General features: G+C 44.9%; 3 protein-coding genes across 3 annotated transcripts; 1 reads left to right on the top strand and 2 right to left on the bottom strand.

Annotated features, from left to right (window-relative positions):
* Positions 1–3,853: 3,853 nt before the first annotated feature.
* On the bottom strand, positions 3,854–4,441 carry LOC124663193. Its single transcript, XM_047200918.1, has 3 exons — positions 4,249–4,441; positions 4,083–4,172; positions 3,854–3,991 (listed from the first exon to the last, which is right to left on the bottom strand). Exons 1-3 carry the CDS (start codon positions 4,381–4,383, stop codon positions 3,854–3,856), a joined length of 363 nt encoding a protein of 120 aa, XP_047056874.1. The 5' UTR covers positions 4,384–4,441.
* A 2,278-nt stretch (positions 4,442–6,719) lies between these two features.
* LOC124663194 lies at positions 6,720–7,387 on the top strand. Its single transcript, XM_047200919.1, has 2 exons — positions 6,720–6,742; positions 7,051–7,387. Exons 1-2 carry the CDS (start codon positions 6,720–6,722, stop codon positions 7,385–7,387), a joined length of 360 nt encoding a protein of 119 aa, XP_047056875.1.
* A 1,493-nt stretch (positions 7,388–8,880) lies between these two features.
* On the bottom strand, positions 8,881–13,673 carry LOC124659551 (serine/threonine protein kinase OSK1-like). Its single transcript, XM_047197411.1, has 11 exons — positions 13,589–13,673; positions 12,960–13,141; positions 12,204–12,388; positions 11,781–11,963; positions 11,542–11,673; positions 11,270–11,455; positions 10,722–10,811; positions 10,561–10,644; positions 10,284–10,421; positions 9,978–10,199; positions 8,881–9,370 (listed from the first exon to the last, which is right to left on the bottom strand). The coding sequence occupies exons 2-11, from the start codon at positions 13,129–13,131 to the stop codon at positions 9,257–9,259; spliced, it is 1,506 nt and encodes a 501-aa protein (XP_047053367.1). The 5' UTR covers positions 13,132–13,141; positions 13,589–13,673; the 3' UTR covers positions 8,881–9,256.
* Positions 13,674–24,273: the final 10,600 nt, after the last annotated feature.

Here is a 24,273-nt window from a genome sequence, read left to right on the forward strand (position 1 = left end):
GCATCCATCTATTTGGTAGCATGTCAGAACTCGCAACACGTTCATCGGTGTCAAAACTCTGTTTAATAGTGGATCTGTTTTTTCATGCTACACTCAGCCAGTGATTCTTATGGTTTCCATAATCCCGATTTTTTTGAAACTCTAAACTCAATTGTGCTAGGTTATTGTACTGTCTGCTCCGATGAGATGCAGTCTATCAAGGAGCGGTGAGCCGGTAAGGTATCCCTTCCCCTACGCTCCAGCCTTCAACCTGCGCGATTTGCCTCACCATTTTTTTTTGATGTTGTCATACAACTTTGGTTAGATTGTAACTGCAGATCATATTCAGTACATGATGGGTACAAACTTGACATTTGAGCCAAGTCGAAGAATTTGGACACGTTACTGGACAATACACATTACTAAAGGGCTGTGACTTGTCTCGTTTACAATGTACATGAACCATATGAAGCTCTCTTAGCTCAAATATGAATAAAAAATATTGAACATGATTATCGCTTCCTGACCTAACCATGATGTTAGGTTATATTCAAGGAGTTGATTTCCCTTGAGCAATAGAGCAACTCATCGACACGATGTGAATCATGTGATCCATATTCCATCTATGAACAGAAGTAATCAATTTTCATTGGACCTCTGGACTGCATAGTCCATCCAACTGAGCGCCGCATTAGTTACAAACTAGTAGAACGTACGTGCTGCACGTGATATATGGTTGATGACCGGATGCAAATAAAATCATGATATTACCACACTATTTTATGGATCAAAAATAATATTTCTTTCAGTTCAAAATAATCATTAAAAAATAGATCTATGTAGACATGTTTTAGTGAGTAGATACTTCCGTTTTTTGGGATATTATTTTGAACCGGAGGAAGCAATAAAATGTTGAACTTATTTCTTTTTTGGCCGAGACATTCCTTTTTTTTCAGGTTTGCTAATGTGCCTCTTAAGTGTTTTGATAGAAGATTACCAGCTCTGCTGCCAAACCTGTTAAATTTTGAGAAACGTTTATCAAGTGACTGCAACTTGCATGCTATGTAGCTACTCTTTGTGCAGATTTGTTTCTAGAAAGCTGCATCGTGTTGGTTATAAGGTCTTCTACATATGCGCTCATTGAATGCTTCACCTCATAAAGATCTTAAATAACCAGCAAGATTTCCATTCAATGGATAGGAACGTGAGGACATTGCAGTGCGTCCGCCAGAGCTCTGGAAGGTTCTCCTTGCCCTGGTTTTGGCGCGCACCGGTAGGGAGCGAATCCAAGCGACCTCGGCCGTTCGATCAAGTAGGCCGGGAATTGATAAACGATTGATATTCCCCGTGTAAACAAAATCAACGGCTGATATACTTGCTTGTACGTCAAGGTTGGGGTCTATCACGATTCAAAAACTCGTGTATTATATAGCGGTATAGAAAATCAGGAAACACAATTTCCATTGGATCTTTGCAGACGAGGAAACGCGATCCATCAATCGATGGAGAAATCAGGAAATAATAGACTGGGCTCAGAGTTACCTTTGACAGGTTTGGCCGTGACGGAACCACTGATGGACGCGGTGGCCAGGTAAACAGAGCACCAGAGGCAGAGCAAAGAAAAAAAAAAGCAGAGCACTAGAGGCAGCCACAACTGAGGAGGAGGCCAGCTGGAAACAGAACGTCAAACGGTTCCTGCGCAACCGAGCATGCTTAGCGACCACGCTATCATATCTTTTAACAAATTTCCTAGAGGCATGACTACTCTAATTTACCGTTCTTCCACAAACTAACAGCCAGAAAGGTATGAGGGAGTGAGCCAAGTAGTTAGTTTCTAGATAGAGAAGGCAAATTACTAGTTGCCTTCAGGCACCTGCCAGATCCTTTCAGAAATCTGTTCATCAGGTCTTCGGCTACTCTGCATTTCAGAGTTCGATTTTAAAAAAAACATTATTTTTGCATTGATTTCGGTTAATCCTCCAAGAAAAATTGTTCAACCAATAACTATAATGAACGGCTAACTTTAATTCAACATCATTCTCTCGCACCTACCATTAAGTATTATATGAATTTCCGGTTTTAGGAGTGGTGTTTTGGAACATGGGTGCATATGCTCCCTATATTTCGAAATGCATCTTACACATATTTTAAATTTCAAAAAAAATAAAACAAAAAATTGGTACATACATGTTCACGTACTACGCGCTCACAAAGTCGTTTCATAAAAATCGACTTATCATGTGACGTGTGTAAAAAAGATAAAATTTAGTGCTAAAAATAATGCTTTTCACATGATAAAGTTTCTCCTTTTTTACATAGACCACAAAAAATATTGTTTTTTCGTGAAACTTGACGAATGCACATACATAATGAAGATGTACATGTAGAATTTTTTATCCAAATTTTTTGACATTTCAAAATATACTTTTTTGGTAGAGGGAGCATACGCACCCGGGAGCCGAATTGAATTTCCGGTTTTAACATATGTATTTGCTTATGATATGCGTGTACTACAATTCTATCAAAGTAGGTAGTAACTGATCAAATTTAATTGTATAGGACATGTTTTCATTTACTACCATATTGTAGTTTTTTTATTCCTCTAATGGAAAATATGGACCATCAATGTAGAACATAATTTACACAAAATTTATATGCCCAAGCATCATCAAAATTTGGTGTCATGCATTCATGGCCAGTAAAAACAACTACGAAGGATGCAGCATGTGAAACGATGAAAGGTTGCTGGCAAGAAACAAAATAAACAGAATAAAAGGAGAAAGGGCAAACTTGTAACTAATTTCGAGAAGAAAATGAGAAATGTCAAATATAGATTGTCCCATTGAGAAATGGGCGGAGCTAAATAAAACACATTAGTTAGTCTGAAACCCAAAATCTATTCAATGATTAAATACTAATTATATAGTATCTCAAACATGCACGAATGTTATGGAAAGAAAATATAATTCAATTCAGTGTACCAAAAAGTAATAAAATGCGGAAAGGAATTGAAAAGTATAAAATTACTAATTTTCATAGCCGAACAGAGAAATCTTACAAGCTACCTACATTTAACACAACAATAGATTCTTCTAAAAATCTAGTTTACTAAGGCTACTACTTCTACTCCCTCCATACCGGTTTACAGGGCAATTACGTATTCGGAAAAAACTTTGACTACTAATTTGGTCAACAAAATATAAGATATATATCATAAAAACTATACTATTGGAAAGTTGTTTTGAATATGAATCCAATGGTATAATTTTTGTGGCACATATCTTATATTTTGTTGACCAAATTTATAGTCAAACTTCTTTTTCAAAATGCGTAATTGCCATGTAAACCGGTATGAAGGCAGTACTTTGCTTGTACTCTACAACTCTAGCTAGTAGTTGATTACCCCATATCCAGTACAGCCAACCTCAATCCTCCAAGGTGGAGCATAATTTTTTTTATAATCTTCGGGCAGCACCCTACGTTGGTTAATAATTATATAGTCAACATACTGGAGATTTACCTCTTGTGCAAATTCAACAGCTCCGCAATCTTCATCTTTTTCTCAGCATACTTTACCATGTTCTTTGTTTTGAGCCGAGCAAATCCCTTCCGGAACAAATCCCGAGCTTTATTATCTTCAGTCTAAAATTGCACAAAAAGGTGAGACCAACATAAACAACTTATTACAACTGCATGTGCATCATCATGTCAAACATGCACTATCCTACTTACATTTGCAACAATGTCACCCTCCAGAATAACGGCATAAATCTACAAAGTAATCAGAGGAAATTAGACATTGGCAATATGTTGCATGTTTGACACCATAAATAAACTCGGAGGAAATGGCTATAAATTGCAAAACAGCTCCAAGTTAATAAAGAGAACAACTTGCCCTGTGTTTCAGTGTCACAAAGACAGGAGCCCCCGTCAGTTCAGCCTCCATTGTACGTTTGTGCATATGGAACTTCTCCGTTTCATGTACCAACTTCACGGCATCCATGTAACTTTTCTGAAATACATGCAAAATAGTAAGAAATATGCACAAACGCAAGTCTGTAGTGGTTTAGTACACAAAACGTTTGGTGTAGCAGGACGCTAACATTATCCTTAACAACAAGTCTCCAGATCTCAAAATACACAAGATCTAGGTCCTTGAGCGCCGCATCGTTCCGCAGCTCAGAAATGTACTCCTGAATCAAATGGACACAGATTGTGAGCATCACCAGTGATGTAACAGCTAAATTAGAAGACGAGAGGATATATTACACGATATGCAAAAGAAGCTAAACGAAGAGTCATATGGGGAAAATCTGTTGCAATTCTCAATGCTTGCCTCCATCCTGTAGTATCCATAACGCTCCACTGAAGTGCAAAGAAGTAAATAATCTGGTGCTTCACCATACATGTGTATATGACTAATGTGAATATAGTTCATGATTTTCTGTAGGGCATACTTACCTCCACAGACCTTTCATCCAGATGTACAAATTTTCCAATCCACTGTTGCAAGATAGAAGTCTATCAGTGTTTAGATAATAAAGCCACTGGTAATATTTCAAATTCCAACATCTTGTTCACATGACATATACCTTGATTTTCTTTGATATTTCTCCATAGTACTTGACATAAACAGCATCCATTTCATATGTATGGTAACGATCATGGTACTCATCGGCATTGAGGTACTCTGATTCAATCCTACCAGGCATCTACAAAAAAAGACAAGAATTAGATGGTTCATCTGAAAATGCGTATAGGACATTAGGTAGATGGATGGGAACTACCTCAAAACTAAGCCACATTTGAAAATTTCAATTAAATGAGGTCTCGATTAATTACTGAGTTTTCTAATATTTACAACTTGGCATTCAGAGAACAGATAAGCAATAAATATCTGTTCGAGGTGATCTGGTCTTCAAGCTGCAAATAACATCACTTTTAACTTCCGTTCATACAAATAACAACGGTGTGCACCAGGAATGGCACGTGTTCATTCAACAATGATTTGATTTCATAGCTATGCACAGGATAAAAAAGGACAATAAAACATGATATACACAAGTATTAATGTTTCAAAGCACATCAGTGAACATACTTAATTTCTTAAGTGAAGTGAGACGACCTGTTTTTGTCTATGAAAGTAACTGGCTAAACATTCACATTTTTCCCTTCTAGTACGGTCAAGCATGCTAGAAATGGTACCATGTAATTAAATTGCCTTCAACAAGTCAATCCAATGTGAGAGATCGACATGATACAATTCAGAAGCAGCTGAAACATCAACTAATTTCAGCAGCCGAAGGGTTAATAGCACAAAGTCTATCATCATGTAACAGATAATAAGTTTGAAAATGGCAAAGATTGTGAAAACATATGAGATACCATAGCTTGGACTGACCCCTGCAGTCATAAGATACATGATATTTTCATCTTGTTATGCTAAACATCGGCCTTATAACTAAGGCAAGGAGGGAACTCCAAGAACCAAGTGGGATACACTTCCTAGCATTTCCCTAAGTTGAAGTCAAATATTAAATGTCTAAGAACCGACCAATTTTAAGGGGTTACTCAGAAAATGCACGAGCAAGCACTACCATCCATCAGCAGCCACAAAACCAACAATAATGGGGCCATAAATACAAAACCGATGTTATCATAAACCACAGCAGAGAATATTCTGCAAGTACTAATAACATTGCAGCTGTAGTTGGAATTGATGAAGCAAAACGAACTACATCATTGATCGCCAGTTTTAATGGTATATGTGCTTAAACCGTTTCTGAATACTCATGATCAATATAACCTAACTAGCCAACCGGATGACTCAAGGATAGATAAAGAAAGTGAACCTACGAGGTCTTTAAGGGACATCTTTTGGTAGTCATCCAAATCAGGGTTCCAGATATCATCAGTATTGAAGAACCACTCGAAACTTCCGTCATCCTCTAAATATTTGAAGTACCGCTCCTTGCGAATTTCATCCTCTGTGTACTCGTGCGGATCCTTAAGCTCGCATCCAGACTCTGGCTTCACAATCTACACAAATATAGATGATAAAAGCACGAGACAAAATTGTTCACGCATGCCAAACCAAAGGACTGAATTAGCTGCTAGCCTATAGCACACAGGCGCAAACTTTACAGCATAGAATAATTAAAAAGTGATGTGACTGATTGACACAGTAGGTAGGTAATACCTTGTAATAAGCGATACGATAGCGTGCATGGCTCGCCCATACCTTGAGCCTTTCCGTCCAACTCATCTGCGGCCTCATGCTGCGGAGAGGAACACCACCGAGAGGCAACTTTTTAGCATCGTTGGCATGGTCTTCCTCGCTGAGCATTACCTGCGGCCCGAAAAGCTCCTGGGTTTCTTCTTCCTCTTCTACCGAGTCCGTTCTCGGAGGCAGCGGCGCGTGATCTTGCTCCTGGAGTATGGCCATGTCTGAAACGGGGCCCTGGTGATCCTTGGCAGCCTCGCCGGTCCCGAAAAGCGCATGGGAGATCGGATCCTGGGCGGTGGCAATAGGAGCGTCGGAAGATGATGGTGATTGGGGTGGGTAACTGCGGCGCCGCTTCTGCCCCGTCCACGCCATGTTCGTTTCATCCACATCGTCGCCCGGTGGAGGACCATGATTGACGGGCTTCTCGCGCGGCATCTCGATCGAACGATTTTTTTCCAACGTTATCCCGGCCGACGTAGATCTGGACAGCAGCGAGCCGGTGGCCCGGGTCGAGATGGGCGGCGTCGATCTGCCGGCGTAGGAGCTCGGTAGACGTGGCCGGCAGCGACGGTAGGCGGCGGCGGAGGACGTAATCGGCGTCGGCGGGAAGTGGGAGGCGTGAAACCCCTGCCGCTTGTCGGGAGAGCCGAGACAGAAATACAGAGGGCGAGTTGCCGGTTCGGGGCCTTGCTGGGCTGGATATTTACGCGCCAGTGCCGGCCCAATAATGGAAAGTGTAGAGGCGCCAACACAGAAAGCCCACAGCCCACCGAGCGTCGCGATCTGCCGTCCAAATATTCTTCTGACCGACCGCCCTGACGTCTCCGATCAAACCCGTCCCACAGACCATCTCGGCGTCTCACCTCCATCTCCATGGCCATGCCCAGATCCGGAGCGCTGCTGGTGCTCGCGCTGCTCCTGGCCTGCGCCGCGGCGGCGTCGGTGGGTGCTGCTGCTGCTGCGGCGGGCAAGGTTGCTGCTGGGTCGGGGCGGGCGGAGGAGGAGGAGAAGGGGTGCCGGGATCTGGCGACGCGGGGCGCGTGCGTGGCGAGCGGCGGATGCCGGTGGTGCCGCAGCGAGGCGCTCGACGACATGTGCTTCGGCGCGGCGGAGGCGTGGCGGCTCCCCAACCAGGTCTTCTCCTGCGACCCGCCCGCCGCCGCCGCGCACGCCAGGAGGTAGCGCCGCCGCCGCTGCTCTGCTGTCGACGACGCCTTGTGCCCTGTAAGGGAGGGACCACTGTATTTTAGTGCTCGCTGGATCTGAGATTTGCGACTGGTTCGTAGTGTCGCTACGCGATCAGTAGGCTGGGGATGTGCATTTTACTTACTGTCATGTCATGTAACGGAAGATTTGATGATCGGAATGTGGCAAATCCTGACTGATTTTACTTTCTTCTATCGTTCTCGGGATCACTAACCCGCTGCTGCTATCTTGCTCATATCCGAGATAATTTTGTGCAAGAAAACAGAACTCTATCGGCGTGAAAGGATTCACGTCGAAGTTTGAGTGCACTGCGGAAGAAATTCTTCTCTCGAGCTATGCCGCCTGCCTGGTACACATAATTTGACCTGGGGGTGATCGTCAACATGCAGAACACAGCTCAGATTACAAAGCCTCGGGCAGCTTGTGCTGATGATCGACGGCCGGAGCTGCCGTTCCGACGTTGGGCTGGAAACAATTTCCAGTTTGAGGCGAGAATTTTGTGACGGTCAACAAGCGGAGCATCTCCAGCCGCGTTCCCCAAAGCGCGTCGGATTTAGCGTTTTGGGATGATGTTTCTTCGTGCCGCGTTTGGCGGCTGTTGCTACCTAGCCTCGTCCTCCAAACAGAAATGTAGTATTTTTTAAATTTAAGCGAAAACAAATTCATTCAAGCTTGTTATATATTACATAGATTTGAACGAAATTCGATAAAATTTAAACTTAAACCCTAATTTAATAGTACTTGCGGTGCCTAGAGGGGTCGTAGTAATGATGCAAGTTGTACATGCTGCCGTTGACGACATCCTACTTATCGGGCTCGTCCTTCACCGTGCCGCTAGACCCAGCTTCGCCATCGGTGCTGAGGTCGACGAGTGGCGTTCCGGCGTCGCGGATGGACATGGTGATCGTCGCGTTGATATCGCCCCTCCAGAGAAAAACCGCGATGCCATTAACATCACTCATCACTTGACCAGAGGTAGACGACGGGTTTTGAACTTCCGTGTCAATGACGCGTCGGCCAGCCACTTGCGATGTGGTTTCACTCTCTGTCTCACACGCCCGAAGTGTCCCTTATGGAGACATTGCCATCGCTGTCGCGTAAACAGAGTGCCATCGTGGTGTCCAAATCTGAGAATTGCTTGCATTTGCAGAAACAGATTGATTATTTTAAATTGCTGTAAGGCACGTACTAACCGACAATTCATGCCTTCATGGTAGTTATCCCATTGTACTCGACGAATTGCACAGCTGTACAGATTGACATACGAAACTGAACGAATAGGAGAGGTTCAACAGACGTGCTATGCTGCAGCCGATGAGGATGATAATTGCTTTGCAATCAATGGGCATAGCAGAAGAGAATACACGGGCAAACAATCCTCTTTAACACCTCGGAACACAGTATGAACAGAGGTTAAAAAAAAAGCAAATAAACGTACTGAGTTACATGAAATGCGACCACCTGTGACCCGTCAACAGCTCAGCTTTCATTAACCATTGCAATTGCAGAAATTATTCGGGTACGTGGTCTAGAGACGCAGCCAGTAAAATCACATACAAGTAAAAAAGCAGTATGTCGCAAGGGGCCAAAATAGGATTAATCCTTCTACATCCTAGTGCATTTGGCGGCGGCTGGAAAGAACCTGAGGGCAGTAGCTTCTTGCTTGCTTGCTTGCCCGCCCAGGTCTAATTCAGCATATAGGCGCCGAAATAAGCACACAACAGCTCCGCATGTCTACATACTCCAGAACTTGGATCTACTGGAGAGAACATACTATTTACATCTCTTTAGAGTGATACAACATTCCTCGAGTGCACCACTGTGGAAACCTGGCACACATTGGTATCAAAGGACTCTCAACTGAGCTAGAAAGGCAGCACATAGATCAAGAAAGAGGAGATGAGGCCCGCTGGCCCTTTGCAAATCGAGGAGGTATTTCTCATCTCTTGTTTTGTAGAGCTGCATCAGATGGAGTGCACTATCAGGTATACAGAAACTACTAATGGAGAGAACATGTGGTTCAAAATGCATAACATAACAAATGAGCCAATGTGATTCCAATCATGTAGCTTTGTGAAATGTCTAAATATGTGGCTGAGTGTTAGCGCAGTATTGCCAGCAGGTGCACAAACGAAGGAGTATACATGGAAACAAAAACTAAGCTGTGACGTGAATAAGAGCTGGGTCTAAATTTTCATATGATGGAGGCATGCAACCATTAGATGGATCTTATAAGCAAATGTGCGCAATCGTACAGAAAACTGGGGCATGTGAAGGACTAGTGAACCTATTGCGCATGTTCCAAGTAACAGTGTAGCAGACTTGCAGGGATATGTGAAGACCAATCATCTTATGCGTACAACTTGCTATTAAGAATATCAGGTGTGTAGGCTGAAATAGAACTACAATGGGACTAATACTGAATAATCTGGAGTGTCATCAAGGGTCTGCTACAGTGCTAAGCTGATTAACCAACAGATATAAAGACAGACACAAGTGCTCATGCATCACATGGAGGTATTTGCATCAAGATTTTCATACGCATACAGATGAATTTGCAACTAACCTGAATTTCGAACTTGATTAAATTTAACTTGTCACCCAGATCATCGGTTTCAATAGGCTCTGCATTGAAGTTATAGTTGGTATGATTCATGCTCTCCTGACTAGGGAAGCCAGGACTCCATCTACATTTCATGTTATAGTGTCCAATTTTTTTCCAGTAAACGTTCAGTTCTTGCAGAGCCTTGAGCACTTCAGTCATAACTTCTCTTGGATGTGCTCGAGACTGTCAAAATGAATAAAAAAATGTTAATTAAATATAAGAAAAGGGCTTAAAAGAAGCATCAGAAACAAACTAAACACAAATTACCTGAAGCCCAAGAGCCCATTTCCTCTCGGTTGGAAAGTGTGGCCTCAAGCCAACTGGAGATTCCATATATACTTGTTGCCGATTTCCATGTGCTGGACTTTGTGGTTCACTTGGAGTAAGGGTTGAGAACGAAGATTCCTTGATGCCAAAGGAATCAAAACTATAAGTTAATATGGCCTTAAATTGAAATAGAAAACAGTATTGTACAGGACATGCAGCAGGCAGCAGTTTAAAGTAGAATGGAGGGATACAAAACAAAAAGAACTCGGTAACTCACCATAGCTTCTTGATACTCGGCTCCAAGATAGCCAGCTGTTGTACGATTCTTATTATCCAAAAATAAATAATATGCAACTGTTGCCTGCACAGATAAATCAGTCATGATCAATACTGTAACAGACATATATATGCAGACAGCAGAAATTAAAAAAAAAAAACCTCATTTTGCAGTCTATTATGAATTGATTCCACCAATAGGTTTTTGTCAAATCCCAGACTGATGACCTTACCAAGAGTCTCTTCGTCAATCTACAAAATCATGAGCAACATCAGTGGAAAAACAATATGCTTCCGTCCGTCCCAAATTGGTACATAAATGAAGCGATACATGACTGGAAAAACAATATGCCAGCTTCCGACAATCACACAGATGATTGCAATATCAACTCCAATACATATACTACCAATTTAAGAAATCAGCAAGCCCTCCCATGCATAGCCTGGCAGAACGGAGGGGCATTTCACAAATCCCAGAAAATAACTAAAATAAAACTATATAAATTATAAAGTGAAATTCTGGGCACATTTTTACCACATAAAATTAAAAAAAATAAAGCCCCCCAAACAAGATATAAAAAATATAGAAATATCCTTACAGATTCAAGATACTAGGGGAATATTTCACATAACTAGCACCCAAAGAAACACCATTGTATCAAAGTTGAACCTGCTTACATATAGGAAGTGATGCAGAGTGTTAATTGTACCTTCTTAACTTGCTGCGCAGTATCTGGTGGAGGTACAGCCAAATATCGTGGGAGTTGAGCTTCAAACCATGGATGTTCACGGATTTCACGAATGGTTATCCTTTTCATAGGATCAACAACTAGCATCCTTGGAATCAAATCCCTTGCCGGGCCTGATAAATGGCTCGGAAGGGTATATATTCCACCCTGAATGGAAAATGCAATGTGTTCTCTACATCAGTAGAAGCATATAATGCACCGCTCACAAGCAAACTACACAGATATTTGCTAACCTTTATTTTCTTAAACAGATTGGGTATGTTCTCATCATCAAATGGAAGAGTGCCACAGAGAAGAGCATAAAGAATAACACCGCAGCTCCATACGTCAACTTCAGGCCCAGCATAGAGTTTACCAGATATAACCTAAATAACAGAAAGTACATTATACAGAGGAACACCGGAGAGACTGGAAAGAAAACTACAATGATCTCATAACCTATCTGTCTAAAAAATATTTCAAGGATGTATACCTCTGGAGCGGCATAATTTGGGCTGCCACAACTTGTCTTAAGAAAGTGGCCGTCACGCATAACATTACTTAAGCCAAAATCAGCAATCTTAACATCGCAGTTATTATCCAATAGAAGGTTCTCTGGCTTTAGATCGCGGTGCACCACCATGTTTCTGTGGCAGTATTGAACACCCGATATAATCTGTATCAAGACAAAGAAAAAAAAAGGTAATCTGTCACGTTCAAAGGCCTGAGTGCAATGATAAACTTTCTTACCATGTCCTCAGTTTCCTAGCAAACTATATTTCATGTGCCAATGCGGATACATCATCACAATAAGCGGCAAACAAGAGCACAGAGAGCTTGATTTAAAACTGTAGAAACTTGGACGCTTGGTAGACTCTTCAAAATAAAGGGTTCAAGACAATAACGGAGAGATTACCTGTTGAAAAAAACGGCGGGCCTCTTCCTCCTGTAGCCTGCCTTTCTCAACGATGTAATCAAACAATTCACCGGACTTAACATACTCCATAACCACATAAATATCAGCTGGTCCCTCTATCACTTCATAAAGGCGGATGATATGCGGGTGCATGAATAACCTTAATATCTTGATTTCTCTTTTCACTGCAAAGAAAACAATGCAAAATCTTCAGCTGGAGTGCTTCATCTTTCAGACCAAGCAACTATATAAGATACAAACAAGAACAGAAGGTGACAGATGATCGGTGGAGTTGGAGAAAAGAGTTGGAGGTTGCATCTTAAGTAAAAGGGAAGTGCTAGCCAAATATGTCCTTCTAGATGATGAATAATGATAGCTATGTAATATTCACAGTGCTTGGCACATAAGCAATTGGTATTTTATTAACCAATTCCCATTCAACGTTAATAATGAAGAGCGGTGCTGCGTTCACATGGTTGGCGCGCTTGCTCATGTCAATAACAATTTCCTAAATCGATGCGAAGATTGAAAAACAGTAGTCTATCATGTATACCTACTATTAACAGAACAAGGATAGTATTATGCCAAATCTCCATTTATGAGAAATGTGATTATTACTACAGCAGCAAAACAGAACTACTAACAAAGTCGGAAAAAACAAATTATGTGTTACATTGGCAATTTATGGCATATACATGCAGAATAGGAAACTCTACACTCAATCAGTGAGCTCAACAGAGCAATCGTAGTACCAACCTTTCTCCTCCATCTCCATGTTCTTGATTTTGCGTCGGTTGAGTATCTTGATGGCCACCTTGTGTCCCGTCTTGATGTGCTCTGCAATCTTGACCTTCCCGAAGGAGCCGATCCCCAGGGTCTTGCCGATGCGGTAGTTCTTGAGAGGGTTGCCGTCCTTGCCGCCGTCCATCTTCTTCCACCTTCAATCGCAACAATCACAGCAAACTACACTTGAGGAAAGAAAGGCAAATGCTAGAAACCACACTTGGGGATATGATTAGAGCGCGCTGTTCCATTTGATTTTAAGTAAGCGTAGATCCAGAATCGCAGCTCTGAGGTTCCGGATAGTGGGGGGTTGGAGGAGCAGGCGGAAATGCTTAATTCGGAAAGGGGGGTGGCCATTTTTGCTGGAAATAGAAGGTCCGGCTCTTCCCACCCAATTCGAACTGAGACCCGGCGCGGCGGCACCAGCGGGGATGGTGAGCTCGGGAGGTCGCGGATCTGTGGGTTAGGTGGCGAGCGAAACCCGCTCACTCCCGGGACAAGAGAGCGAACACTGACGCTCCCCCAGAGGCCAAGCGCCCCGCCGAATTCTCGGGGCAGAAGGAGGCGGGGAAAAGGAGATGCAGCGAGGTGGGATACCATACCTGGCCGGCGGCGAGGGTCCCCGGGGAGCGGCGGGGACGCGGAGGGTGGGGGAGCGAGCGAGAGGGGGCAGCGGAGCGATGCGTCGCTCACGGGGCCGGGGGAAAGGGGAGAGAGGGAGACGGGGGAGGACGGAGAGATTCGATTCCCGCAACACCGTGGGGCCCGCCGCGATGGAGACTGCAGGCGGGGTGGGCCCGGCCGACGCCCGTCCGACGTCCGTGGCGCTCGTGGATTCGTGCGGCTGGCTGGTGCGGTGGGGGGCCAGGCGGACAACGGGCAGAGGGCAGAGGGCGTGGGCCGGGGAGGGATTCCGTCGCCATCTGTCGTTTTCTGCCCGGGTCGATGCGACGCGACGGTACCGGTGTCCGGTCCGGTCCGGCTCGTTCGTGCTTCGTGAGCGGCACGGGTTCGACTTCGACAGTGTCGGTAGGAGTACGAGTACTCACAGCTGGAGCTACGTGCAGGTTTTTTGTAGCGGCTGGTAACACGCGCGTGCCGTAGCGTGCTCATGGTGGATCGACCGGCCGAGATACACCTGGGCAAAACTGAGGAACGTATTGTACCAATCACAGTGTAGATATGGGATTATCTATGTTTTCCCGCTGGGACGACCTCTCTTCGAGAATGTGTTGTGATGGATCTACAGGAGCGACCAACATCAGTAGGTCAAGGTGTCCGGGTTCTAGTGGGCAAACGAGCACTGCTTGGCTAGCGCCGGTAAAGCTAGTCAAGATTGTCGATGTCGATGTCGGAGTGCCCCTATACAGAGCGTAAAAGTGTGGATATTCACCCCTGTCACTCCCGGATTGGAAAACTTGCTGTCATGTGTGGTGCCAATCATTTCCATGTCCATCTCTCTTAAATTTACCTTTTGTTGTTCGTACACTAATTTATTGTTCCTACACTAATTCTATGAATTCAGTTCTGTTGAATATCTCGTTCATATCCTTTGATTCCTGCGCATTCATTGGTCATCTATTTTTCCGGTGTATCTACTTGCTGAGTATGCTCTCATACTCACCCTTGCCATCTCCATTTTTTTTGCAGAAGGTAACATGTTTGAAGATGATGGCGAAGCGTAGGAGTAGTGCTACGGGAAGGGAAAATAAATAATGTATCATAATTTGTGTAATAGAAAATATAATGAATAAAGTGTTGTTTTAGCTTTATTAATTTGTGTTCTTTCTTACATATTTATAATCGCAAGGTTATAAATATGTGGCGTTGACGCGACTAGGCCTGGTCTCGGAACGTGACATCCTCCATGACCAAAGGTGGCAATTTCGTGGTGAATTGGTACGTTGAGCGTAGCATGGGCCAACAACGTTTGGTCAGTTTCTCCATGTACATCATGGGATTCGTAATCGTCACACACATGGTCAACTTCAAACGGATTTAGCTAAGCGTCAATAATGTGCACTAGCAGGAAACCAGTAGTCATCGCTTGTCATTTTACTTGTTTTAATTTTCTTGTGAACTACGTTTCATTGTAAAGTATGTTATTTATTTGTTTGTAAACTATTTAAATTAATTTAATTGTAATACATTATTTGTTTTCTATTCATATGTAGGCTAATTGGGTCAAATGGGTCTAACCGCTGGGTTTGCCCCAACCGAAACGTACAAAGAGGAGGATGAGACCATATTGTTTTAATACAGACCGATCTAAACGAGGCAAAATAAATATATTTCGTGTTTGAAATGGATCAAACTGCTGAAGATGTCCTAAAACAGAGCGGTTGTTAGTTTGGTCCGTTTGTGACATAGAGTTCACTAAGGCTAGCCATAGTCACGGGCGGAGCCAGCAGTGGGTCGAGCCAGGTTGGCCGACCCGGCTCAATAATTGGCAAATTTTTTTTACCTACACCTAATCGCTGCATCTCTGCCGATTCGCAAAAAAAAAAAGAGTCACGCGAGTCTCCCCGAGTCTGCGCCCAGACGGCCAGACAGAGCCCGCGCCGCCCAGGCCGCCGCCCAGGCGCAGCCAGGCCGCCGGCAGCAGATCCCGGTGCGGCGGTGACCCACGCGCCACCTCCCCGTCTCGCCGGTCGCCCCCTCCCCGTCTGGCTGGTCGCCACCTCCCCGTAGGCGGTCATTTCTAGATGCATGGTATACTAAGTATGATTGGCTAGAGTATAGTGTTGAGAAAAAGGCTGCATTTTGTTTTCATTGTTTTCTTTTCAAATCTTCAAGCAATAGTAACCACTTTGGATATGATGTTTTCACAAAGACGGGGTTCTCAAATTGGAAGAAAGCCTCGGAAATCTTCAAGACTCATATAGGTGGACCAAGTAGCATTCACAACAATGCAAGAAATAGTTGTGAAGATTTCAGAAATAAGAAGCAAAGTGTGGCATATGCTATTGTTTCTCATGAAGAACAATCACATATTAAATATGAGATTCGTTTGAGGGCTGTTTTGGATGTTGTCAGATTTCTACTTGAACAAGGTCTAGCTTTCCGTGGGCACGACGAGTCTAACACTTCATTGAACAAGGGCAATTTCCGTGAGTTATTGGATTGGTATGGTGCAAGATGCAAGGATGTAGCCGATGTGATTAATGAGAATGCTCCTGGCAATTGTCAATTGACATCTCCTGAAATCCAAAAAGATATAGTGCAAGCATGTGCAGAAGAGGTTACACAAGTCATTATGAGCGAGCTCGGAAATTCTGGTTTCTCTCTACTTGTTGATGAGTCTCGTGATGTATCGGTTAAAGAGCAAATGGCCGTGATGGTGAGGTGAGCTTGGAAATTCTGTTTTTTCTCAAGTATCATACTCTCACAAACTCAAGTATCATACTCTCACAAACTAAACTTATATGTTATTGCTTGTAGGTTTGTGAACCAAAAAGAGAAGTTCTGATTTCATAGCTTGTGACAGTTTAAGTGATCTTGCTCTCAAGTTAGTTTAGAAGAGATACCATGAGACCTTTCCATTGGTATATCGCCTTATTACACTTGCTTTGACATTACCTGTGGCAACAATATCTGTTGAGAGGGTTTTCTCGGCGATGAATATTATAAAATCATCTCTTCGGAACATGATAGGGGATGATTGGCTCAATGATTTGATGATTTGCTATGTTGAGAAAGATATATTTGCCAAAATTGACGACAAGGAGATTATGCTACGTTTCCATTCCTACAACAACCGTAGAGGTCATCTTCCTCGGGGCTTTCATCTTCCAATCTTAGATGCAACTTAATGGTATGATACAATCTTATCAAAATGTAGCTCTATTTTGTTGTTCTTCTTCTTCTTTATAGTCATTTTGTTGTTGTACTTGATGACATATGCAAATTGAATCTGTTTGGACCTCTTTTGTTGAATATATTTTCTCTTTTCTGTCAAAAAAATTTTTTAGAGCTTAGTTTCGACCCCCCTCATTTCAATTCCTGGCTCCGCCACTGGCCATAGTGGTAGTATCTTAGCTAGTATCATGTACATTGGTCCCACAAAAATGCTGATGTGACAGCTAATTAAAGAGGAGAGATGAGTTTAGAGTATCATAGGTGGATACTGTATCATAGCACATATCACGAGAAAAGTTAATGCCAAACAAATCTTGTACATCAATTTGCATTTAGATTCTAAATAGCAATAAATATAGCATAACCATGATACTACCCACTATAGGTATAGTATTATACACAAGTATCATATGCATGATACAACTATATGATACTTAGCACTATGGTCACCTAAAGTCTAATACGGGGTAACTTGCACCATAATCATGGCATACAACGTGCGTTGGTTCCAAAAAGCAACCACACGCTTGAACACCAGACTCTCAACTTGCGTCACCACTTTTTTTTTATAAACATTGAACTTTATTGATTGCGTCACCACTTGAAGATCGAACAGACTTTAGAAACGTGTGTAGGAGTTGTTTACTGGCATTTTCGCTGCACAACATGGCGCGTACAGAAATAGGGAGTGCGACAGGCTGACAGCAGCTGCCTGCTTCAGCGATTCCGCTGCAAATATGCGACGAAATCCGAAGCGCGAGTGGTAAAACTTTTGATTGTTGGACGTCTTTTTACTGCTTGGCCACACAAATCCAACGCGGAGAACAAAAACGAAGGAAAAAAAAATGATATTTCCTTCCATCTATTTTAATTGACACTAATATAGATATATTTATACATATTTCAGTTTTAGGCAATTAATATGAATTGGAGGGAGTACTAGGAAGCAAAGCAAAAAAAAAAAAAAAAACTAGTGACAGAAACATTGTATCATGCACATGCTTTAGGATGAAGCGAACTCTAGTGGCACTACATGACAAGCTTGGCGCCATGTCGACATCCATGTCATTGTAGTGGTCATCGTTGCCCCCATCAAGTTTCATAGCTTCCGCGCCATCAGTGGCGAAGGACGGAAGAAAATTGAGGTCGGGCGAACTTACAAACATAAAAATAGATGCAAACAAATAAAATTTTCTTGACACGTAAATATTTTATATGATGTTAAGCATAGTAACTCGGTACTATGGTACTCCCTCCTTGCCATAATATATTGTGCATTGGTTTGCACAAAAGTCAAACTTCATTAACTTTGAGCAAGTTTATTAAAAGAATTATCCATATCTACCATACCAAATGTATACCATATTAAAATGAATCAAATGGAATTGATTTGATACTCTAAATTTGGAAGTGTCAAACATTTTTATTCGGCTCTTGGATGTATATGATCTCTCTACCAGAACAATAATATATTTGGAAGTGTCAAACATTTTTTACAAAATATCTGTACAATACGTGTTAGTTCCTCAAGTTTCGCGAAAAAACGATATTTTAGTGGTCTATGTCAAAAAAAAAGAGAAAAATTATCTTGTTGAATGCCTTATTTTAGCACCGAATTTTATCCTTTTTACACACACACCACACCACAAGTCGATTTTTCATGAAACGACTTTATGGGCACGTAGCACGTGAAGATGTACGCGTGAATTTTTTATTTTAAATTTTTTAAACATTTCAAAAATGTTTATAAGATGCATTTCAAAATAAAGGGAGCATATGCTCCCATGATCCAAACCACCTCTTTAAGAGACAGAAAAAAGTGGAGCATATAAAAAAAAATTGTCATCCAAGCAACCATTCATCTAATCCTCTTCCGAACTTAAGAGAGTTTTGGGAGGCCCCCTATTTACTATATTTTCTCTCCACTTTAAAAAAAGGAGAAAGAACTCAAAACCCTCATCTGTGTCTTCCTTCCTCCTTGGCAAGTAGGTGCACCTTCCTCTTCCCTACCACACCTCTTATCTCACTCTCATCAGCTTCACGTCGGCCTAACCTGCCCAAGGGCGTCTAAGCTCGTGCGGTGGTTCGGGAAGGATTGTCATTCCCCACGCGGAGCCATCTTTACCAATGGGAGGACCCCCATTGTCTTCAATCAGTGTGACATCCTGGCCTAGAGCTTAGTAGAATTGATAGGCTACTCATTTTAACGAGATGCAACGTCTTTTCTCGAAGCTCATATCTAAAGAACCATGGTTAGCCGTGCCTGGATGGGAGTAATTTGGGAATCGGCGACCTCCCGAGAAGTTTCATAGGGTGCACAGGAGTGATCACAAAATGTGCAAGAAAGACTTGTGTTGCTATGTAGGGCTAGTCTAAAAATTCTAGAGAGTTGTCAGGAGTAATTATTTCTGGTTTGGAAGTTGCTCGGGTGTTACAAGAAGCTCGCTCCAGCGTCTATGAAGGCCATAGAGACCTCTGTTACGCCTCTGCCACGTTCATGCTTCGCGGACTCGCCTCTGCCACGTTCATGCTTCGCGGACTCATGTCCCACGCGACCTATGTGGCCTCGCGTGGCACTTGTTGATGGTCACCGTGTGATCCTACACACGCAGCGATGCGCAAAGCTGATTGCGGGGAAGTGTCAATGACAAGTGGAATCTGAGTTTCTTCGACATCGTGCGTACGAGCTTGAGAGGAGGAGCGACATGGGGGATATGGGGGATGTCCAAGTCACCGACTAACGGGTCTCACGTGGTAGTATATAGAAGAAAAAGGTAGCACATAGAAGGAAATGAAGCGGGAGAGACAACATGGAGTACTTTTGAGTGACAATCTCTTTTTACTCCTTGTATATTTGTGAGAACTTCAGTGGCAAATGGGTAAAGCTCCTGAAGGTATTCTAACCCACTTAGATCTTGTTTACTTCTACTGTATTTACAGGGATCATAGGGTATTAAATGGATCCCGAAAAACCCCAATATTCTTTTTTACTTCTCCGGTTTTGGATTGGATAGTCCCTAGATATCGCCGCAAATCCTCACATTTTTGTCTAGATTAAAAACTATCCATCAACCATCATACAAGTATATTTTTGGGGAAAAATATTTAAGGGGATAAGAGAGTATTGGTGAACACCAAATCTCCTCTCATTCCTAAACTTTTTGGAAGTGAAACTAGGAGAGAACTAAATAAGGTTCAAAGTTTTTGTGACCTCAGAGTTTTCAATGTGGGACTAAGAGACGACATAAAAATGGCTTTGTGTAGTTTCGGTGGTACTTTCTTCATGAGCTGTATTTCCGGTTTGAACGCAGCCAGCCTAGGAGTGTTGTTCATGATAGTTCACGAGTAACATGGACTACATGTGGCTATGCCAACCAAAACTAGTCTACTAGTGTTCTCACACCAATTCTGATAGTAGTGTAGGGTTCAATCAAGCCTAGCATAAAAATGTCAAGAGACCGGACCTAGTCCGAGGCCAGAAAAACAAGCCTCTTTCGTCTTGCAAAAAATTATATGATTTTTATCTATTAAAGGATGGTTGTATGTATATATTATTTAATGTATAGCTACATTTAAAATAGACAAATCTAGGACATCCTTTTATGAACGAAAAACTATATTATTTTAAGGACACCTATTTTTTTAAATAAGCCATGACACTTATTATGAACCTAAGAGAGTATAAACACATAAAAGAACACTTACTTCATGTTTATGGGCCTTTGGGCTGAAAACTGAGACTTGAGACTGGCCGAAATGTCGGACTTTCGGATGGGCTGCCCATATCCCCAGGATAGTGGGAAAATACATTGATGCAAATTGGTGCCAGCACGCCCCATGCATGTAAAAAAAAAGACAGTAATTCAAAAAAAAAGATTAAAAAATCCAAATGCATTTTGGAATCAAAGATGATCATGTATTTTACTTGTATCAATGAATGATGGGTATAAAGTAACAAAATCAAAACGCTCCATTTTCATGTACTATTCACATTATATTCGTCGTAAATTTTGTTTTTTCCCTGAAGTCTATTGGAATCATTTCTTGCCCAAACATTTTCATACGAGTATAATACTAAGTCATCTTTACTTTTAAGGAGGACTCTATTTTTAAAATATTCGAAATTACTAGTAGAAATTTTAGAATTTATCATTTATGGGGTGTTTTTACACCCATGTGCCAAAAATAACCGTCCAGGTAGTGCCACTACTCAACTCAGCACAAGTAGTACAGCAGACCTGGATCAGCTCAGCCAGTACGCACCACGGAGAGGGCGCTCATTGGCTGTTGCCCGTCTCCAGTACCGGTCCTCTCACCGTCCGTGCGGCTGCCTCCCACGGCGCCTCGCCGCTATTCGTGCACGGTTCGGCCAGTGATTCCCCGGCGTCTGCTGCTGCACCACGTCAAGTTCATGCAGAGTACGTACCGCTCTCCGATCGAACAGAAGCGTGGCGGGCAGGAGGGCAGAGGCAAGCGCCCACTCGCTTTCTCTTCGTGCCGACCCCAGGTAAGAGCATCTCCAGCCGCTTCCCCCAAACCGTCCCCCAAACCGCGCCGGATTGAGCGTTTGGGGACGTGTTTTGTTCGTGCCGCGTTTGGGGGACGTCGCTCCCCAGCCGCGTCCCCCAAACGCCGCCCCCAAACATTTAAAATAATTTTTCTTGGCATTTTTATTTCAATTTCCACAAACTAATACATAATTGAGAACGTGGTTTACACGAAGACATAGTTAGGAATATGGTTTTCCACAAACTAATACATAGTTTGAACCATGGTGGACACAAATATAAAATATTGCAAAAAAACTAAACCTAACTAGGCCGTGCATCGGCGGTTTCCTGTGTTCGCTGCTAAGAAACAACACTCCAGGGCACACCCAGTCACCTAAACTCGGAAAATCCAGCGGGAGGATGGTGCCCTTGTTGGTTCTACCGATGAGGCGAACGAGCGCGAAACCTCCGTGCACGTATTCGCTGCGAAGAAACAACACTCGGTCGTCCTCCGAGTCGGTGCCGTCGTCGTGGGAGTCCCTGTCGACGTGGTAGTCCCGGCGGCAGCGACTCTCGTCGAAGACCTTGATGCTCATGTCCCTGTTGCCGAAGTAGGAGAACACGAGGATGAAGCCGGCTTGGAGGCGGTGGTGGCGCGCGAACTTCTCCCAGCAGTAGATCGCGTCGACGATCGCGTCGTCGATCCACCGGCAGTAGATCGCGGTACATCTTGCCGCGCGCGTCGTAGATCGCGTCGACGATCCACCGGCAGTAGCCGCACGAATGCTCCCGCAGATGCATCGTGCGCGGGCGTACGCCGCCGACGTACTCGGCGAAGGAGTCCGGCAGCCTCCGGATGCCGCGCGGGTCGCCCTTGAGGACGTGGACGAACTCGAACAGGACGTCCGGCTCCACGTCCATCTCCGACGATGAAGACGACGGCGCGGGAGGCGACGGCGATCGTTCAGCTATGCCGCGGCCACGACCACGACCACGACCACAGCCGCGGCCGCGAGGTCGGCCTCCGCCTCTACCAGACATGGCGGCGAGTCTTGTTGAGAGATGGTGGCGGCTAGGGTTTGGGAGAGAGGCGCTAGGGTTTGTGTGTGAGAGGGACGATGAGAGGCGCCCCTTTTTATAGGCCGGAGGGAGGCGGAGGAGCGGTGGCGCTCATTAACGCCGGCACGTAGAGCTAGGCGCGACGGGACGCGTCGCTGCGCCCTCTGCGGGAACTGCACCGTCGCTGCGCGCCAATAACTTCCGTCGCGAGGTAGGCGACGGTTAGGTTTAAATTAATTGTGCCGGCCGACGGGTCGGCCCCGCCACACCCCGCCTCGCTTTTCGTTGTGTCCGGCGTCCCCGGAGCGTCCCCGTGGGACGGGGACGGGCTGGGGCGCCGGACACCGTATCGGGGCGCACCGGACAAAAAAGGGCTTTGGGGGACGCGGCTGGAACGCTTTTTTGGTCCGGCGCGCCCCAAATCCCTTTGGGGGACGGTTTGGGGGACGCGACTGGAGATGCTCTAACAGGTGCCACAATCGAGTGGTCACTTCGTCTCAACCTCTCAGGGCATCTCCAGCGGCGCGACGCATGTCGGACGTCGAAACGGACGCGTCGTGTCCATTTGCGTCGGCCGAAATGGTCGAAATCGTCCGGGCGTCCGTTTGCGTCGGGGTGGCTCCAGCGGCACGACGCATAAATTTTTTTTTCATTGATAATTTACGTTAAAAAAACATAAAAAAGCCATAAAGGCGTGCTAAAAGTTGGTGCTGCCTACTGGTCGTCGTCGCTGACGAGGTTAATGAACTCCGGCGTCGACCATGGAAGCTCGTACGCCGGCGGTGGAGGAGGTACTGTCGCATGGGCAGGAGGCTGTGGCCAGGGATCCCACGCCGAAGCAGCAGGCGGAGCGCGGTCGTTGGAACGCGTCGGCGTAGCCGGAGGAGTCGCCGGCCTCCCCTGCGCAAGCGCTGACTCCCGCAGCTGGATTGCGAGCCCCTCCCACAAAGCGAGCTCGTTGAGCTCGTCCTGCGCGCTGCTGGCCGGTGCCATGGCAATGGCCTCATCCTCGGAAAGGTCCGGCGGCTGGGTCTCCGGATCCCACGCCGGCCCGCCGTCGTCGTGGTCGTAGTTGACCATGTCGACGTCCTCGTCCGCGTCCTCCTCGTCGTCCGCGTCCTCATGGTCGTTCTCTTCTTCTTCTGCGGCGATCTCTCGGTCGAAGAAGTCCACGTCGCCGAGGTAGCTAGCGCGGCGGCGCGCGTCGAACTCCCACGTCCCGAATGAAATCCAGTTGTAGGAGTTCAGCGCGTACGCCTCATCCTCCCGCAGATCCGGCGGCAAGATCGCTCGGCGGCGGCACACCTCGTCCCGCCGCTCTCGGCCCTCGCGCGGCACGGGGGACCGGCACGCGCCGCGAGTTGAGGTACCAGCCCCTCCCCGGCAAGTTCGCGTCCGGCCATGGCACGAGCCGGTTTTCCTCTCATAGGCCGCCGCGCGAGCTCAACGCGGACGTACCGGCCGACCCTTGCCTTCTTGCCGGAACGCGAGCCGCTTTCCTCCTGGTCGTTCTTCGTCTTGCGGAACGGCCAGCATTTCTTTCCCATGGCGTCGGTGGGGTGGATACTGTGGGATTTGGCAATGGTTTGGTCGTTGAAATGGACGCCGGCAGCGTCCATTTAAAAGGCTCCGACGCCATATCGCCTTCAATGGCCTGCCAGTGCAACGTCTACTAGCTGCGCACGCTCGCGGAAGCCAAGGCACGCCATTAACGCAGCCCTGCGAAGGCTGCAGCGCGCCGCCCGGAAGTAATGCCCGAAGACGAAGCAGTTGTGCCGCTGCCAGGCGGGCCCGTGCGAGGACCGAGCGGACACTTTGCGCGTCCGCGCAGCGTCCGTCGAGACGTAAACCTGGCGCATATTTGGGCCAGATTTGCGTCT

The sequence above is a fragment of the Lolium rigidum genome, chromosome 6 (assembly GCF_022539505.1).
Source record: "Lolium rigidum isolate FL_2022 chromosome 6, APGP_CSIRO_Lrig_0.1, whole genome shotgun sequence".
NCBI lineage: Eukaryota > Viridiplantae > Streptophyta > Magnoliopsida > Poales > Poaceae > Lolium > Lolium rigidum.